The sequence below is a fragment of the Chamaea fasciata genome, unplaced genomic scaffold (assembly GCF_029207755.1).
Source record: "Chamaea fasciata isolate MVZ Bird 193981 ecotype frontalis unplaced genomic scaffold, bChaFas1.0.hap1 SCAF_21, whole genome shotgun sequence".
Classification (NCBI taxonomy): domain Eukaryota; kingdom Metazoa; phylum Chordata; class Aves; order Passeriformes; family Sylviidae; genus Chamaea; species Chamaea fasciata.
This window is the reverse complement of record NW_027094106.1, coordinates 10,323,926-10,342,640: the sequence shown is the minus strand read 5'-3', so window position 1 is coordinate 10,342,640 and position 18,715 is coordinate 10,323,926. Positions and strand designations below refer to the sequence as shown.

The following is an 18,715-nucleotide window of genomic DNA, read 5'->3' as shown; positions in this document are numbered from 1 at the left end:
CTGCCCGGCGGGCGGCGTGGCCGTTCGGGGCCGTTCGGGGCCCGGGATGGAACGGGCGCTGCCCGGCGGGCGGCGTGGCCGTTCGGAGCCGTTCGGGGCCCGGGATGGAACGGGCGCTGCCCGGCGGGCGGCGTGGCCGTTCGGGGCCGTTCGGGGCCCGGGATGGAACGGGCGCTGCCCAGCGGGCGGCGCGGCCGTTCGGGATTTTCCTGCCCCGCCCCGCCCGGCCCCGCCCACACCGCCCCCGCCCCGTCAGGCCCCGCCCCGGCCCCGCCCTGCTCCCGCCCGGCCCGTCCCCGGCGCAGACGCCGCGCAGGCGCAGGGGCGCGCGGGCGCGGGCGGGGGCGTTGCGCAGGCGCAGTGCGGGGCTCGGTGTGCCCCTGGCGCGGCGGGCGCGGCGGCGGGGGCGGCGCGCGCTCCCGCTTCCGGTGAGGTGTCATGGCGGGCCCCGCGCGCTGAGGGCCCGCGACACCGACCCCGCCCGCGCGCTCCCGCCGCTCCCCGGGCGGGCGGCGCCGGGCCATGGCGGCGCACAAGCCCGTGGAGTGGGTGCAGGCCGTGGTGAACCGCTTCGACGAGCAGGTAGCGGGGGCGGCGGCGCGTCCCCCTCGCCGGGCCGCGGGGAGGGCCGGGGGCGCGCGGCGGGGAGCGGCCCCGTTCCCCGGGCGGGGAAGGCCTCGGCAGCGCCGCCGCCGCCCGCCCGCGCCGGGGCCGAGGCCCGGGGCCGGCGCCCTTTGTGCCGGGCGGGCCCGGGGCGGGGCCGGCGCTGCCCTCACAGCCCGGGGCTCCCGCCGCACCGGGCTCCCGCCGCCGCCCGGCCGCTCCAGGTGCGGCGCGTCCGTCCTTGTGCCGGCGGCGGCCCTGAGGAGGGGCCTGGCTCCCCTCGCCGCTGCTCCCCCGCCTCTCCGAAGTGTCTCCGCTTTCCGTAGACGTTCGTGTGGAATTGCCGTCCTTGCTTTCCATCCTCTGGCTCTCCAGGGCAGGGAGAGCCTGGAGAGCGGGTCGGGGCGGGCCGGAGGCGCTGCGGCCGCGGTGCTGCCCATGGCCCCGGTGCAAGGGCGATGTCGGTGTGCGGCCCCGGCCCCGCGGGCACGGCTCCGAGCCGTGAGCTGTCCCGCTTGCTATTGCAGTGATGGGCATTTACATCTTGCAAAAGTCAGCGCTCGTAGTTTGGAGAAGGATTTTCTGAATGGAAGGAAGAGGGATTTGTTGGCCTTTGGGTTTATATTTCCCTGATCCAGCAGCAGGAAGTGCTTACCGGGATTAGGTGGGTGACTCCCAGTGGGGCTAAGCTCGGTGCTTACGCTCCATCTCCATCCCTACTCCCGAGGTGCTTTCCTGGAGTGGTGTCCCTCCCTTGGGGCTCAGTGATCAGCTCCTGTGATGTCTCTCTCGTTTTGCCACACTGTGAGTGCAGCCTTTGTGTCACAGGAGGCTCAGCTCTGGGAGACCCTGCTTGGTGTAAATCCATCAAAAACTGGAGCTGCTTCTCCAGGCTGAGCCCTGTTGTGTGCTGCATCTGTCCCTCAGTGCTGCTGGCCTTCAGCAGCCTGCAGGGACATGTGGCCTGCTGCAGGAAAAACAAACTGTTTCTTCTTACGTTTATGTGAGGTTTATTTTGAAGAGGAAAACATCACACTTTGTCTTTTGGCGTTATCATGAGGCAGATTTTTGCAATACATTATAGACATATTTGCACAGTTACCTTATTCTCCCCCTTGTCTTGAGTTGTAGATTGGTTTTTCCATAAGCTGAGAAAACACAGGATTGATTATTCTCCCAGTAATGCAAGAAGATACTTCTTGATGTGCTGGTGCTAAAAGGCTTTCTCATCTTCTTTGTTGTGTATGCTGTGGAATGGGGCTTGCCAGCATCTGTTAGGAATTACCAACTTCTTAGAAGAGAATTATCTTTCTGTACTTTCTGTGGCCTGGTTACGGGTAGGTGTAGGGGAGGAATCCTCTCTGGGCAGGGAGGAAGCCGTTGTGATTCCTGAGATGCTGAAATAGAGGAGTTACAGCGATAATGTGCATCAAATCCATCGCTGTCAGTCACAGCTGTGGTGTCTTACCAAAGCACACTGAATTTATGCACTATATTTCAGTGGTGTTCATGCGGTGAGGGTTTGCCTGAGGGCAGGAGCTCTGGGCTCAGCCCTGCCTGGCATGTCACAGTGGTGGAGTGAGGAGGGGGAGAGGGGCAGCTCAGCTCTGTTGTGTTTTGGCTTCTCTGCACAGGGGAAGACAACGCTTCTCCAGGGTTTCTCCCTTCCTTTGCAGAGAAGGAAAGTGTAACCATCCTTCTTGCAAATTTACAGATGTAGACAGGCTTTTCATTCATTTGCTGAGTGCTTGAATTCATTTTAGAAAAGATGAAACAGCAAGCTGAGAGGATGCTAATGGGTATTGAAAACAAGGGAAATCAGGGCAAACCAGTCTGCTCTGCTCTGCTCTTGTTTATTGTTATAAATGCTGCTTTAACCAAAATCTGCCTTTGTGTGTACGATTCTCTTCTCTGGGCCTGGGGGGACTGGCAAGCAGAGTTGTGTGAGTTAACCAGCGCCTGGCTCACGGAATCAATCCCTGGAGCTCCTGGCAGTGCTGCCCCGTGCTCCATGAGCCCTGGCCTGCTGCAGGGCTGTCCTGGGGCCGCCCCAGCCTTCAGCTGCTGCAGAAGGAGCTGTTCCTGGGCCCTGTGAGGCCCGGCCACACTGACAGGGAGCGCGGGGAGCTCTCAGCAGGGCCTGCACAGAATACTGCTTATTGCATTTTTCACAACTTGGGGTGGGCAGGGTGAAATTAGACTGCAGCAGCACAAAGAGCCTGGGAGTTTGTGGAGTTCCCTGTGATTTCAGACGTAGCCAGGGCTTTGGAAAATAAAATTCTCTGGTTTTCCTATGGAAATATTCACTTCCGGTTTTGTGTGTAGTGTTTTCATGGTGCTTTAAGTGTGTTACAGTGCGAAATCACAGGAGGGATGGCGCAGCACTGGGATGGTTGTGAGCATAGCTGGAGGAGTCAGACTGCCCAATCTACATCTAGATTGGTTTGAAACTCTCAATGTAATAAAAGGCATTAATCCTTTATAACCTTGTGGCCGTGGTGGTTGTGGTGGAGTGCCCACCGTGGAAGTGTTCAGGGAATGCCTGGCTGCGGCTCTGTGCTGGTGACAAGGTGGGGATCAGTCACAGCTTGGATTCAGTGGTCTCAGAGGTCTCCTCCAGCATTAGTGATTCTGCCATGCTTCAAAGAAAGGAGACTCTTGTTCTGTGGATTTTGGTTTAGGCTTCCCATTTGCACTTCAGGGGGTGTGATGGCTCTCAGTTAAGAAAGTGCATAAAAACTGGAAGCCAGTGTGATGTTCCATCCTCCCTTTAATTAAGAGGTATTAAATGAAAACAAATATTCCCTCCTCCTGTTGATTTTTCCCCACATTGTTTGAAACCTGTTCATAACCAGAGACCCGCAAAAGCCGCGGCTGCAGGTGCCGGCCCTGGTTGTCCTCGTGGCTCCTTGGGAGATCTCCGGTGGGCTGTGTGCTGGGGTGTTTCTGTGCTGTGCTGGGCACAGGGTGCGGCCCGGGAGGCGCTCCGTGTGTGCGTGGGGCGGATTTCCCCAGGCCTGGGGCTGGGGCAGGCCGAGCCTGCCTGTGCTGGGATGGCTCTCAGAGCGTGTGCCCGCAGGTGTTACCTGGCTGCTGGAAGTGTCCAGGTGATCCTGGCCCTTCCTCACCTCACACGCTGTTTGTGTTGGCAGGGTGGGTGAATACGGGATTGGTCACAGCACCAGCTTCGCCTTCTGACACTGCTTCATTTTTACAGCAATGTAGGGAAAAACTGTGAGAGTCGTGTGTTCCTGGGAAGGCTGAGCCGGGAGCTGCTGTGCTAGGGGTGTGTTCAGGGCGGGGAGGAAGGTGCCTCTTGGTTTTGAGGGCTCTGTGTCTGGTTCTGGCAGTGCTGGTGCTGTGGGGATTTTCTGTCGCCAGCACACGTGTGTTGTATGGGCTGCTGAAAAGCTCCAAGAAATTGTTTGGAAGGATGAACTGCGGTGGGTTTGGGGGCTGTTAAGGACAGCACATGGGATTTTTTCCTGCGTGTTTTGTGTTTCTCCAGACTGCTAAGCACAGACTAAGTGGAGGTGATTTAATGAACTTTGTGTTCGTTAGTTACAAGTGATAAAGCAAAATCCATGGCTCAGTGTGGCTTTTCTCAACAGCCTGAGTGCACAGCGTACAGACACTCAGCCTGTCAGTGGTGGTAGTTCCAAACCAGTGTCCATGGTCATTTAACAAAAGATTGGACCTTCTTACAGCAGACTAGAGGATACCTGAAGCAGGTGCAACTCACTTCACAGGCTTGAAAAACACCTTTTCTGAATAAATAGTGTCTGTGACTAGGGCAGCATTCCTCAAACTGAACGTGTTTGGCTAAAAGTAAAACAACCCCAAACACAATCAATCTCTTTTTTCCTTTCTCCATGTCAAAGATTTACAGTTTGGTGGCTGAAAAGGTTCCAGATTTCATCTGCCCGTTTTGTCTTTGTCCAGTGCATGAGACGAGGCAGGCCTGAGCCCCAAATGCCGTTGTTCCCTGTTCCCCGTGGTGTGTTTGGGCCCTGGAGGGGCTGTGAGGGTGCTCCGAGGCTGTGGGCACCCCGGTGGGGCTGTCGCTGCCCAGCGCAGCTCCGGCCTCGCTGGCAGTGCTGCCAGCAGCTGGGCTGGGCTCGGAGCAGGCCATGTGCTCAGAGCTTCAACCCCCAGTTATATTTTAGCTTGGTGCTCTGATTCCTGGTTCTAATTCAAATAGCTCTACAGGAAACCGTTTGTCAGTATTTCTTTTTTCTAAAATAAAATCAAAGTCAATGGAAGTAAAATTTCAGCTTCCCCCCCCCCCCCCCCAACGTTTAGATTAATGGTATTTGTAGAGGAGTAAAGTAGATTCTCTTTAGTCACTCAGCACTGGCACTGCATTCTTTGAGGGGAAATAAAGTGTTCCAGCGTGTCAGAGAGCACAAAGAAAAGAGCTGAGAAATAAAAAATCCCAAAATAACACCGCTAATATTTCCTTTTTGTATAGTTTCCTATTTTAAAATGATAGTATAAAAAGCAGTTTTACTTCTAGGTGACCTTGTTGTAGTGGCTGTTGTGGCAGGAAGCTCCAGAAGTGTGTAATGTGCTGTTTCTCTGGCATGGGAGTACACAGAACTAGATCTATGACACACTTTCTTTGAGAGGCTCTTCTCAAGCGTTTTAGCACTCAGTGGTACTGAGCTTTGCTGCTGCTGTCAGCACAGAGACTTGAAAATCCCAATAAAAAGTACTAGCAATAGTGAAATTTTGAATTAAATGTATCTATCATCCACCAATGACTTCCAAAAATGTATTGTAAAAATAACATCTGCCAGTGCAAACAAAGCTTGAGTCATAAATGCTGTTTATTCTGCTCTTCCAGGGGTAAAACCAGCACATTGGAGCTCCTCGTGCTGCTGTAAAGCCCTGCAGCCCAACGTGCCAGGGCATCCAGACTGGGCTGGGAATGAGCTGGACTGCCCATGGAGGTGGTGCTGGGGGTGTCTTTGCCGGCAGAGAATGAGCCCTGTCCTGGAGAGCCTTCCCTGGGAGCAGCCCTGGCTGCTGAGCTCCTGGAGCCCGGAGCCAGGGCTCCTCAGGGCCTGCTGCAGCTCCTCGGGGTGTTTGCTGTGACTGCAGTGCCAGCTGTGGGGCCAGGGCTGGTCAGGGCCTGCTGCCGCCCCTCGGGGGGTGTGTGTGTGTGTGCCCAGAGTGCCAGGACCATCTTTTTTCTGCAGTAACAGTGAGCCATTCTCTTAGGAAAGGCCCAGCCAATGTCCAAAGGGGTCCTGGTCCATGGTACCAAAAGAATTGAGCTTGAACCCAGAGCGCGGCTCAGCTTGTCCAGAGCGGGAGTGACCCCGTGGCCTCAGGGCGGGATGCTGTGTCAGTGCCCTGCTCCCTGCCGGGGGACAGCTGGGTCAGGCACGCTGCCCTCAGAACTGTTGGACACAGGTGACAAAGGTGCTCCAGCTCATCTTTGCACTTTGTCTTGGGGCGCTTGGACTTTCCCCAGCCCGTGTGTCAGGTGGCTGCAGGCCCGGTGGGGAAGGGTGCCCCTCAGAGCCCTCGCCCTGGCAGGTGCCTCCTAAGGCACTTTGCAGCTCTAAAGCTGATTGTAATTCCTTGGAATCCTCCTTTTACCCTCTCTGCAATTCTCTCTCTCTGCTAATCTCTTGTAATGCACAGATACTACACCATGGCATTTCCATTGAGCTCTTGCTGTCTGTCAGAGTACACCTTTATCCACAACTCTGATCAAAATGGGTTAAAACTCGTAGTAGCAATTCAACCTATGGATAGGGAATCCCAAGGTCACACTTTAAAATACAACTGGCATAAACGTTCTTGTATTTGTTTGCTTTTAAAAAACCGAGATCCCGAGTGGAAGGCTTGTTTGTGCAGAGTGGCATCCCAGAGGAGGGGCAGGCAGGGGAGTGGGTGTGTGCCTGGGAAGTGACTCCGTTGTGACCCCTGAAGAATTTGGGTACGGCGGGAAACAAAGTGCCCAGTGTTCACACAGCAGCAGGAGCATCTCGGGCCGCGCAGTCGCTCTGAGTCTTCTCTTTCTGGGCAAAGTTGGGTCTGGCTCTGGTTTTCACCACTGGATGTTGGCCAGGGACAGGTAACGTGGGGCTCACAGGCGCTCCAGGCATGTTTGAGGATGAGATTTGGCACTGGGAGTGTTTGTGGGGACCCCGGGGGGCTGCAGGGTTCCTCCTTGGCCAGTCCTGTCCTGGCGGAGCAGGGGACACACCTGGGACAGCTGCTGCCCTCAGCTCACCTGCTCTGTGAGTGTCTGGGCTTCTCCTCCCCTCGGCTCCCAAGATGCATTCTTTTCTTGCAGGTATTAGCCTTGGAAGGTCTTTGGTCTTTAATAAGCCCATTTTTAAAATAAAGACTCTTTTCTCAGAATTCTGTCTTGTATTTTTCTGCTCCTTTTGATGGCTTTGGCATTCAGGTTGTAGAGAATTCATCACGAAGTAGAGGTTTAGTTTCAGTTCAGGAAAAGGGACAGGTGAACTTAAGCACTTTGTTTTATAGGTGACTGATGGAAAGATGAATGTCGAGAGGATGGAATAATGTGTTCAGTGTTGTCTCTTGTAGAACGTTTTTCAAGGTGGTTTCTGGTGTGTCACGAGTTTTTAACCCATCTTTAAAGCTGGAAATTTCAGTGTGCAAAACCTTATAACAGTTTTCTCTTGCAGCTTCCAATAAAGGCTTGCCAGCAGAATACCCACACCAAAGTCAGCACGGAGCACAACAAGGAATGTCTCATCAACATTTCCAAGTACAAGTTTTCCCTGGTCATCAGTGGTCTCACCAATATCTTAAAAAATGTTAATAACATGGTGAGTTTTCTAATTCTGCATTGTTTGGTGATTTTTTTCAAATAGTTGTTACCTATTTGTATTGTACAGTCTGCAGAGAATTACTTGAAATTTAGTCAAATTGTTGATTTCCTTTTACACTTACTTATTTTCTGTTCTGAAGTTCACCAGTAGCATCCATCAGAACCATGTTCCACAGAAAGGCATTGGGATTTTGGGGCAGGGAAAGGATTTAAAACTTGGGCTGTTTGAATTTCCCAGGCTGCTTGGGTGTTTCACTGTGTGCCTGTGTATATAAAATAGATGTATTTTTAACAAGCAGATGAATTTCAGTCAGAACCTTTGTCATGAGAAAGGTTTAGTTCGTTGAGTTTTGAATCCATGTAATTTGGGATAATTTGGAAGCTCCCCAAACAGGTAACAGGCCTGGCCAGGCTCTGACAGCCCTTTTTTAATGCTTTTAGAGACATTCTTTGGAGAGAGCCCTTGGCTGTCGCTTGTACAGCGATGTGCATCTGCTGGAGCTGCACAGGACTGATAAAATGAGAAAATAGGTTGCCCTGCTGCTAGGGATTTTCGGCTGCTTAAAGCTACCTGTAATCCCTTTGGAGAGAGAATTGATTTTAATTAAACTCTACAGGCGTGAGGGAACATGTTGATGTGCAAGATGATTGGCTGATAAATGAGAAAACTGTACAGTTCAAAGAAGTTTGTGTGTGTGATACAGAGCTTTAGAGAGGGAAGACCTAGCTAAAAGTGTCAATTAAAAAGTCAACTTTTGCCCTGAGAATGTTTGTCACGTGTGATGGCCTGAGCTGCTGTGGGCATCAGCAATAACTGGGGAGGATTTCTGTAGCTGAAACAAGCAAGAGACGCTCAGTTATAATGGTCCTGGTCTCAGAAAGTCTCAGCTGACGCCTGGGCTGAGGTGAGCCACCCCTGCTGTGGGGTAAAATGAACTTCCCTGGTGCTCTGTCTGTGGGCAGTTGGCCCTGTGTGTTTGTGGCTGAGCTTTTCCTGCTTTATTTTGCTGTCTGAGTGTTGCTGGAGCCAGTGGCTGGGGGCTGGCTGACACACCCCGGGGAATCCTGCCTTCCTCCCGTGCCTGCAGTGGGCATCCTGCGCAGGACTGGGGAAGAGTCAGCAGTAATTGATGCCAAAAGAGCTTCTGGAAAGGTGCAACTGCATCTCTGAGCAGCCCGTGGAGGTGAGGGGCTGCGGGGCACCTCCAGTCTGACTTGGCAGGGATGTTTGCTCCTCGCTGCGTTTGGCACTGCAGACTGGACAGAGAGATTTCTTTGGTGATAAGGTTTTAATTCCTGTTTTAATCTGATTCTTTGCCGGCTTTATGTCTAAACTCCAAGCCAGAGCAGTAGAGGAGCCATAATTTGCTGTGCCACTTTGCTGCTTCACTTTCACGCGTTACAAGTCAAATATCTGTGTCTCAGATGAACCCATATCCTTTCTACTTCTAGAGAATATTTGGAGAAACTGCTGAAAAGAATTTATATCTATCTCAGCTGATTATCTTGGATACACTGGAAAAATGTCTGGCAGGGGTAAGTGGGCTTGCATAAGCAATTCGAATTGGAATCCAGTGGGTTGGAGAACACAGGTTAAATGCTTGTGTATCTGTAGTTACTGGTACTAAAAACTCATCAGATTTAGAGCAAAGTAGGATTAATGCCATTTGAAAAATACTAAAACCTCCTATAAGTGAAGTAGTTGATGTAACCGATGCATTAACAATTTGGAGGGTGCTTTTTATTGCCTAAAATTAATGATCTTTTTTCATGTTGAAAGCAGCAGAGAATTCAGTACAAATTTTTCATTTTGTGCTGCTTAGTTCTCTGCATACAGCGCTGAATTTTCTTTAACTGTCTTCAAGCTTTCATTTGTTGAAGTAATTTTCCATGTGCTTTTACATACAGCAGAAACCTTGCTGCCACTGCTCTGGAGATGATTTCTGCAGGTGTTTCCTAGATTACATTAGTTAAGCGTGTCCAGGTCTCCACTGGGAGTCCAGGCCTGAGGTTTCCAGTCCGAGCTGCTGCGAGGCAGTTTGCTGCTCCCTTTGGGAGGAGACTGGTGCTGCTTGTACAGCTTACTGTGCTGGGCTGGAATTGCAGAGCCAGACTTCACTGAGAGTGAGACTTGCAGTGGTTTATTCTTTTAACAAGAACGGGGTTTTATTTTTAAGCTATATTCAATTTCCAGCTTTTACAGCTGAGGGAAACACTTCTCTTTGTCTTTAATGCATTGAGTCAAAACCCCAGAGTTTTAACTCCAGAATTCACTTATTTTTAAGTTCTTCTTCTATGCATAATATTTGAAACAGTGGTTTTCCTGATAGATCATCATATTTAAATAGCCTGAAATTGTGCTGAATGTTTCTTGCTCTGTCACTTCAGACGAGAGCAGTGTGAGGCAGAATATGTTAAATGAGAGTGAGCCAAAGCTCTGTACAAAGCGTGTTGTGTTCTGTGGTATCTTCAGATGAATTTCTTGCTCAATGTTTCATCAAGTTCTCATGGCAACAGGACTCAGATCAACTAAGTGGGAGTCTCTGAAACTTCCCAATTCCCTATGGAAAATTCATTGGTAGAATTTTAGAAAGCTTTAGTGCTGACCCTTCTGTTAAAAGTTGCTCTTAGTAGAGCAAAGTTGCACTTCGAATTCTTTTGTAAATAGTTTCCTTATGTCTCACACTGTGCAAACTGGCAAAAATTAGATTTTTCTTTTGCAGGGAAATTAAGTCATTTTTGACTCGTATAGAGCAATTCCTGGTAAGAGCGAGGGAGAAGCACCTTTTTCGGGTTCATTTTTTAATACAAAATACTCGCTGTCAAAATATGGCCACCAAGCCCCTACCCAGAGGGAGGTGAGGGTGGGCTTTGCCCCTTAGCCCTCAGTGCCGTCCTGATCCTCGACACAGAGCAGCAGTCATCAGAGCCAAGTGTGTGCTGCTCCACAGGGTGGTTTGCTGTTCTCCTGGATGCTGGGTGGCATTGCCCAGCCTGGTGTGCCGCGTTTCTCAGCTGGAGCTGTGGGGTGGTTTGGCTGCTGTGGGCACGGACCTCTCTGTGCAGGTGGGGAGGTTGGGCCCAGGCCCTGCTGGGGGCTCCCGGCTCTGCCTGCCCAGCAGAGCTGAGGGGAGCACTGTTCGTTCGTTTGTTTGTTTGTTTGCAGCAACCCAAGGACACCCTGCGCCTGGACGAGACCATGCTGGTGAAGCAGCTGCTGCCCGAGATCTGCCACTTCATCCACACCTACCGCGAGGGCAACCAGCACGCGGCCGAGCTGCGCAGCTGCGCCTCGGGCGTGCTCTTCTCGCTCAGCTGCAACAACTTCAACGCCGTCTTCAGCCGCATCTCCACCAGGTGGGACAGCCCTGGGCACGGGCTCTGTGCTGCTGCCTGCAGCCCCCCGCGCAGGGACGGCACCTGCGCTGCTGCCTGCAGCCTCAGTCTGCCACGAGCTGCAGGCTGTTCAGAGGAGCCAATGCTTTAAATGCTCTTTAACGGGGTAGTTTTCAAGTGGAATGCCCTCAACCTTGCACAGTTTTACTTGGGGTTCAGGTTATGAAATGAGCTTGTTTCAGCCCCATCCTGGGTTACTGCTGCCTGCATTTATTGCTTTTTAAAGCTGCTTTCACAAGGACCAGTGAAAATAGTGAATGAAAATAATGCAGTGGAAAAAGTTGAATAAGTTCTTGCGGGTGTAAGGTGTCTTGGGGAAAAAAAAAGGATGCTGAAGCTAATGGTTGTATCCATTTAGTTACAAATTTGGAATGAAAATTGGTGATTGTCCACAGCTCTGCTGGAGCCCCATGGTTGTTTTCCTGCTCGGAAGCTTTTATGTTAAATCTGTCTTATGCCTGAAGGGGACAAACAACTGGGCTGTTTGTTAGTTGTTGGAAAAGACTCATTTGTCTTCTGACTGACTTGAGTTTCACAGCACATTTACTGTAAAAATAACTGGATTTTCTGCTTTTCTAGGTAAGAATGGAGACAGGCCCAAAATTTCCATCTATTCTTTGCTCTTTTTGCCCTGTTCCAGATCCTTCTGATGCTTCAGCATTTGTCAGTCCACTAGAGTGGTGTGCTAAGCTTTTTACTACTGAGATACTTTCATGTTTTTTGAAAGGTGCTTGAAGTAGCTTAGCTCTTGTCACACAGTGTTGCAGTTGACATATTTCTTCATTTATTAGAAGTGGAGCTTGGGCAGCCTTACGGGGTCATATGGCTGTGAGTGAGCCAATTGAATTGAAACAAAGATTTATATTTTCCTCATATATTTATGTATCTCTCTGGAAAATGTTAATGTTTTAGAAATCAGTCTAAAATGATTGAGTAATTTGAAATTGAAAGTATTTTCAGAGTTGTTACAGAGCCTTTGATAACTTCTATTTCAAGAACATAGACTTGGCAGCCGGCATGGGGGATATGGTGTTACTCTGTAGGTTGATTGTGTTTTGTTGCTTATGGAAATGGAAACAATTTATTTTGCTCCTTTTATTGGGAGCATTTTTCAGTTGAAATTTTCTGAGAATCTTTGAATCTAGTCCCTGGATCGGTGTGTATTTGTGTGCCTGTAGCGTGGTTTGTTCCCCTAGTCCAAAGCCCTCCTCAGCATCCCTTTGAGCTGGAGCAGAGTGCTTTTCCCCTAACCTGTTTTCCCTGCAGATGACTTCTAGAGCAGCAGTTAAATGTTTGACCAATTGTTGCTGGTCTCCACAGGGGTCAGCCTGCTGCCAGTCAGCACTGCTGATCCCTGACCTGGGTTTCCTGTTCAGGCTTATTTCTGGCCCTTGCACAGCAGCTGGGGGACTTCAGGCACGGAAAGCACAGCAGTGGGGACCTTCCCATTCCCAGGGAGGGCTGTTCAGTTTCCCTGGCGCTGAAGACACGAAGAACTGCTTTTGTGTCTAGTACTAGAAATGACATTCCGTGTCTGAAGCACATCTGTAGCCTTGGAAGGAGCCGCGGCAGTCCCGAGTTTGTGGGAGCAGATGCTGCAGTGGTCAGTGGCTTGGTGTCTGGGAGGTGCTGAGGAGATTCTCTGAGACACCAGTGTGAGAGATGCTGTTGTGTTTAAACTGGTGTGATTAAACTTCGTCCTGCGTGCTCAGGGCAGAGAAACGCGGGCCAAGAATGGTTGTAGCTCACTGCAGTGATATCCAGTACCATCAGTCCCTGCTGTTCTCTCCGAGCTTACCTGGGGCAGGACCTGCTGTGGAGGAGCAGCAGCCTGAAGGTGTCAGGAGTCCGTGACCTTCATGTTTAGTTGAAAAGATGACAAGGTCACTGCCACAGGAGAGTGGGTAACAGGAGGGCTTAGCCAAATCTCGGGCACAGTCAATCCACAGCACGTACTGGCACCTTGTAAGACTCCTCACTGGTTTTCTAGCTCCATTTCCAGTATGAGGATGGCACGAGACTGTCATATTAAGTCTTAATCGTGCAGGATCTTCTCTTTCTAGATGGGGAAGTGTTTTTCCCAGATGATGGAACATTCCCCTGCTGTTGAAGTGCATAGTCTCACAGGTGTGCTCATACCTGTCTGACAGGATCTGATGGAAAAGTTCATGTACTTTGTGTATTTTTAGGTTGCAGGAGCTGACTGTTTGTTCAGAAGATAATGCTGATGTTCATGATATTGAACTTTTACAGTACATCAGTGTGGATTGTTCCAAACTCAAGCGACTCTTACAAGGTATGATCTGAGCCTGTGTTGTGAAATCTTTCCATTTGAGTCTGGTTAGTCAGAGATGACACCGTGCAATTGATATATCTGAGTTTCATTGCTCTGTTTTACTCCAAACAGTCATGTATTTACTGAAGTATTTAAAAATAGTTGAGTACTATTAAAACATTGATTTGAGAATTGCTTTGCACTTCAAATGTCTTGTATAACCTGTGTTGGTTTTAGAACAAGTTTCTGTTCTAAATGCAGAAATGTTTTATCTTTACAGAGACTGTATTCAAGTTTAAAGCCCTTAAGAAAGTAGCTCAGTTAGCTGTTATCAACAGTCTTGAGAAGGTGAGTGTTCAAAACTTCCCTTTCATGGCTTGTTTGCAGACTTCCTTCTGGTTTAGGAGTAGTTGCAATTCATAATTCACTATAAAATAAAAATTGCTGCCTCCGTTCGTGCACATATATTTACAAGAAATTCTGAGTGATTAGATATAAGGATCAAACCTCTCTTTGTTTAAATGTGTAATTCAGTAAAATTGTTGAAGCTCTGGACTGTAAAGGTGTTTCCCATTGTCTGCAGGCATTTTGGAACTGGGTGGAAAACTATCCTGATGAATTCACAAAGCTGTACCAAACCCCCCAGACTGACATGGCTGGTAAGGCATAACACATGACAGTGTTCAAGGTTGGTTTCTCAGACATCCCCAAGTGCATTCACTTGCATTTTGTGCTCTCTTTGCTCCTCGTGAAGCCTGCAAATAAATAAATTTCTGTCAGCCTTTGTCAGGGCAGGCAAGGATATGTTCCTGTCTCTTTTCTTTCCTGACTCCCCTCTTAAAAGAGATTCATTTTGTGCGTCACAACACAAAAAAATAAACGCCAAAAGATGGAGACTCTTTAAATGTATATTTTTCATCTTGATACAGGGTAAAAACTTAGAGAACATCACCTTTACTTGTCTCTAGTGAAAAAGAGAGGAGAATTTATATTTTCAGGTAAACCATGTCTTTAACTGGGTTGAGACCATTTGATCCCCAGTAGCATGTCAGTAATGTGCAAACCAGAACTTTCCTTCTGTGTAGGTGGAACTATCCCTCCGCTCTTTTATACCTGTTCTTTACCTCTTCGTAGTCAAAACTGGTATTGAACTCGGGCTTATGTTTTATGCAGATTGTGCTGAGAAGTTGTTTGATTTAGTGGATGGCTTTGCTGAAAGCACAAAACGTAAAGCAGCAGTGTGGCCACTGCAGATCATCCTCCTGGTCCTGTGTCCAGAGATAATCCAAGATATAGCAAAGGATGTGGTAGAGGAAACTAAAATGAACAAGGTAAGAGAAGGAGCTGAATTCTGGCTCTGGTTTTTAGAGTATGCTTGGTTTTGCTGATTCTGTATTTTGGGAATGTTTAATTTTGTCTTTGCTCCTTATAGAGCACGTTGCAATTCCATATGTAAATTTATGCACTTTTTTTGAGTTCTCACCTTACACATGTTCTTTTACTGTCAGTAATTCATACGGATAGTATGTCCCAAACAATGTTATTTCAGAACTTCTCCATCTCCTTGGAGATTCGAATCTCTGTGCTGTGATTTCCTCTGCCTCCCCCCGCAGCAAAGGGCTGTGCTGAGGTTCTGGGGTCTGTAGCCCCCCTACAGTTACAGCACCTGCAGCAGCACCTGCTGCTTTGGTGTGGCTGCAGCATCGGGGCTGAGAGTGAACAGCCCAGCCCTTGTGCTGTTCTGACTGCCCCCGGTCAGTCAAAGGGAGGGTCTTCAATAATGACAGGGTTTCTCCAGAGTGCTGCATCCAGGGGGCTTTTGCCATCACAGTGTCTGGTTACAGCTGTGCCTGGTTTGAATTCTGCAGAAGCTGTTCCTGGACAATCTCAGGAAGGCCCTGGCAGGACACAGTGGGAGCAGGCAGCTGACTGAAAGTGCTGCTATTGCTTGTGTTAAACTGTGCAAAGCATCTACGTACATCAACTGGGAAGATAATTCCGTCATTTTCCTGCTAGTGCAGTCCATGGTAGTAGATCTTAAGGTAAGAATGTCTGTTTCCTAACTGCAGTGAAGAAATTTGAAATAATGGAGTGAAGTCTGAGTTTCTTCTTAGTTGAATACCATTGGTTTTCAATGGAAAGTTTTGTATTAAAAGTAGCCAAGAGTAACCGTGGTATCTGATTTATATGTTTATATTTTTCTGAATTGTATAGAATTTGCTGTTTAACCCAAGCAAACCTTTTTCAAGAGGCAATCAAAATGCAGATGTAGACCTGATGATTGACTGCTTGGTTTCCTGCTTCCGCATAAATCCTCACAATAACCAACACTTCAAGGTAAGAACAGTGCTTCTGGTAAGTCATTCTCTACATGCTATTGACGACCTGTCAGTTATAAAAGCTGTGCTAACAGCAGCTTGAAGCTCATAAATGAGTTCAACTGTATAAATATCCCTTAGTAATAAATCCCTGCATGTTTTGATAAATCTTTTCACAGCTGATTAGGCTTCTCTTGTTCAGATTTGACAGCTTTGTCAATTTAATAAAAAGGCTTCAGAATGTTTTTCAGGGTGATAAGAAAGATGGCAAAGACAAAGATATTCCTAAGTGGCTTTTATGTTTTTTTATTGTAGATCTGCTTGGCACAGAATTCCCCATCAACATTTCATTATGTGCTGGTAAATTCACTCCACCGAATCATCACAAATGTAAGTTCTGGCAGTATTTCATCAGTGTCTGGGGCTTCTGTTCAGATCAGTATCTGCTTAGTAAATACCGCTGGGATAGCAGACCAAATCTTGTGAGTGCAGAACATCTCAGCGTTGGTGCCTGTTCAGGAGACAGAGTGATGTCGTGAGCAGCTAGGTTGGAATCGTTGCTTCAGTTGCAGCCTGTTTAAATGTTACATGTTTGATAATGAGCATGCAGAATGATGATGGGCAGACTGGTAAGAGTGTGCCGAGCACTCAGGGTGAGGGTTGGGTACACTCACTGTCACAGACCCAGGGCTCAGGGTGTGTAGAGCACTCAGGGAGGGCTGTGTGTCACAGCCATGGCTCAGGGTGTGCGGAGCACTCAGGTGAGGTTTGTGTACACCCAGTGTCACCGAGCCATTGCTCAGGGTGTGCAGAGCACTCAGAGAGGGCTGTGTGTCACAGACCCAGGGCTCAGGGTGTGCGGAGCACTCGGGAAGGGCTGTGTGTCACAGACCCAGGGCTCAGGGTGTGCGGAGCACTCGGGAAGGGCTCTGTGTCACAGCCATGGCTCAGGGTGTGCGGAGCACTCGGGAAGGGCTGTGTGTCACAGACCCAGGGCTCAGGGTGTGCGGAGCACTCAGAGAGGGCTGTGTGTCACAGACCCAGGGCTCAGGGTGTGCGGAGCACTCAGAGAGGGCTGTGTGTCACAGACCCAGGGCTCAGGGTGTGCGGAGCACTCGGGAAGGGCTGTGTGTCACAGCCATGGCTCAGGGTGTGCGGAGCACTCAGAGAGGGCTGTGTGTCACAGACCCAGGGCTCAGGGTGTGCGGAGCACTCAGAGAGGGCTGTGTGTCACAGACCCAGGGCTCAGGGTGTGCGGAGCACTCGGGAAGGGCTGTGTGTCACAGCCATGGCTCAGGGTGTGCGGAGCACTCAGAGAGGGCTGTGTGTCACAGACCCAGGGCTCAGGGTGTGCAGAGCACTCAGAGAGGGCTGTGTGTCACAGACCCAGGGCTCAGGGTGTGCGGAGCACTCAGAGAGGGCTGTGTGTCACAGACCCAGGGCTCAGGGTGTGCGGAGCACTCGGGAAGGGCTCTGTGTCGCAGACCCAGGGCTCAGGCTCAGCGCTGCCCTTGCCTTGCAGTCAGCCCTGGACTGGTGGCCGCGCATCGACGCCGTGTACTGCCACGCCGTGGAGCTGCGCAGCATGTTCAGCGACACCCTGCACCGCGCCATGCAGGGCTGCGGGGCGCACCCCACCATCCGCATGACCCCGGTAAGCCTGGGCCCTCCTGCCCTCCCGGGCCCAGCCCGGCCCTCCTCTTCATCACTTTGCCCTGCAGACACGGGGGGGAAGAAGGTGGTGGTGCACAGAGCAGCAGGGAGCCAGCCGTGCTCTGCAGCCCTGCAGCGCTGGGGCATTGGCTCTTCCTAGGTCGCTGTCTCTCGGTTTTCCTGCTGCTTTTAAACTGGTGACACACAAGTATTTGTCCTGTAACTGTCCTCTGTGGCTAACTGTCCATTTTAAGCTTTCTGGCTCCGTGAATAGCCAGCTAACATGTCCATCCTTGCTTAATGTGAAAAACCAAAGCATTCTGTATGTGAAGATAATTGCTGAAAACTCTGATACTTTTACCACGATTGGCATCTTCGTTTGTCTTGCTTTATGTTGAGCAAGTTGACTGTTTGGTCTTGGTGACAGCAACAAAATAAAAGCTTTTTCAACCATTATGAAATACAGTCAATATTCTTGGCTGTTTTGGAGAAAGTCTTGAGTAAATTCAGATTTGTAGTTCATCCAAATTCTTCCACTAAGTCCACACACAGCTGTGTTGCTGCATTCTCCTCTGAGCATTCCTTGAGGACTTCTGCTGTGGCAAGTGATCTTGGTGGGTTGGTTTAGAAAGCCTAAAATGATATGTAAAAATTCTCCTGTTGGGCTTCTCAAAGGAGAGCAAATGAGCACAATGCTTTTGGTTGAAAGCTACTCCATGTTTAACTTGCTTTTCACCTGTGTGTATTCATCTGTTGGAGAATAGTTGCCCTGACAATACCCCTGCTCTGACTGGTGGTGCTTTGTCTTCTGCTTCTCACTTTCCCTGTGCCTGGCTGCTGTCGCCCACGTGGTCAGACGCCCGCCAGCCCCTGCTTTGCATGGCCCTGGGCCTCTGCTGCTGTAAGTATGACCCGTAACTACCGCAGAAAAGCCCTTCCTTGCGCTGACTTTTCTGTGCATAGTTACCCGCAGGGCCCGCAGCCCCCGCGCAGCCCCAGTGCAGCTCCTGCCCCCAGGACGGCGCTGGTGGTCCCGTGCCCAGCACGATGCTGCTCCCCGCTCCCCCTGCTCCGGTTTGGAACTGGCTGCCAGTTTCCAGCCTGAGCTCACTGCTGCTGAGCTCCTGCACGTGTGTCCCGTCTCGTGCTGTCTGTCAGTGTCCCGCTGCTGTTGGTCCCTGGTGCGCTGCACGGAGCCTGGCCTGCCTTTCTCACTGTCACTCTGTAGTTTGCATGGTGTGGAGGCAATTAGTGACTTCATAGAAACACGTCTCCTTTCACCACGTGCCTCTTCTGGAAATCCCTGAACTGGGGCAAACTAAGGCTTAGCACTGAGTTGCCTACCTCTGCCACTGTGCTGTCAGTTTCTTGATCAGATGCTTCATCTGGTAGGTTTTATTCCATATATTTGCACAATAACTAATTATTGAAATAACACGAGGTCTTAATTTCTTGTAGAATTTAATCATACAGTGTCATAGCTCATCAGTTACCTTGAAGGTGATTTCAGCCTAGGCTTTCTCCTTTTGTTCAAAACACTCAATTAGTTCACTGGTTTTTCTGCTGGAGGCAGATTATTTTTTATATTTAAGCGATGGCCTGTGTGCATTTTAGAACGAAAAGGTTCATTTTCCAGAAGTTGTTGGGGTGAAC

General features: G+C 49.8%; 1 protein-coding gene across 1 annotated transcript in view; it reads left to right on the top strand.

Annotated features, from left to right (window-relative positions):
* Positions 1 to 438: 438 nt before the first annotated feature.
* The window catches only part of NF1 (neurofibromin 1), a 73,601-nt gene continuing 55,324 nt past the window's right edge, over positions 439 to 18,715 (top strand). Inside the window, exons 1-12 of the mRNA XM_066201917.1 lie at positions 439 to 582; positions 7,275 to 7,418; positions 8,873 to 8,956; positions 10,587 to 10,777; positions 13,006 to 13,112; positions 13,372 to 13,439; positions 13,675 to 13,750; positions 14,265 to 14,422; positions 14,960 to 15,133; positions 15,306 to 15,428; positions 15,725 to 15,799; positions 16,932 to 17,063. Coding sequence (XP_066058014.1) covers positions 523 to 582; positions 7,275 to 7,418; positions 8,873 to 8,956; positions 10,587 to 10,777; positions 13,006 to 13,112; positions 13,372 to 13,439; positions 13,675 to 13,750; positions 14,265 to 14,422; positions 14,960 to 15,133; positions 15,306 to 15,428; positions 15,725 to 15,799; positions 16,932 to 17,063 — 1,392 coding nt within the window. The 5' untranslated portion in view covers positions 439 to 522. The remainder of the gene's footprint in view (positions 583 to 7,274; positions 7,419 to 8,872; positions 8,957 to 10,586; positions 10,778 to 13,005; positions 13,113 to 13,371; positions 13,440 to 13,674; positions 13,751 to 14,264; positions 14,423 to 14,959; positions 15,134 to 15,305; positions 15,429 to 15,724; positions 15,800 to 16,931; positions 17,064 to 18,715) is intronic.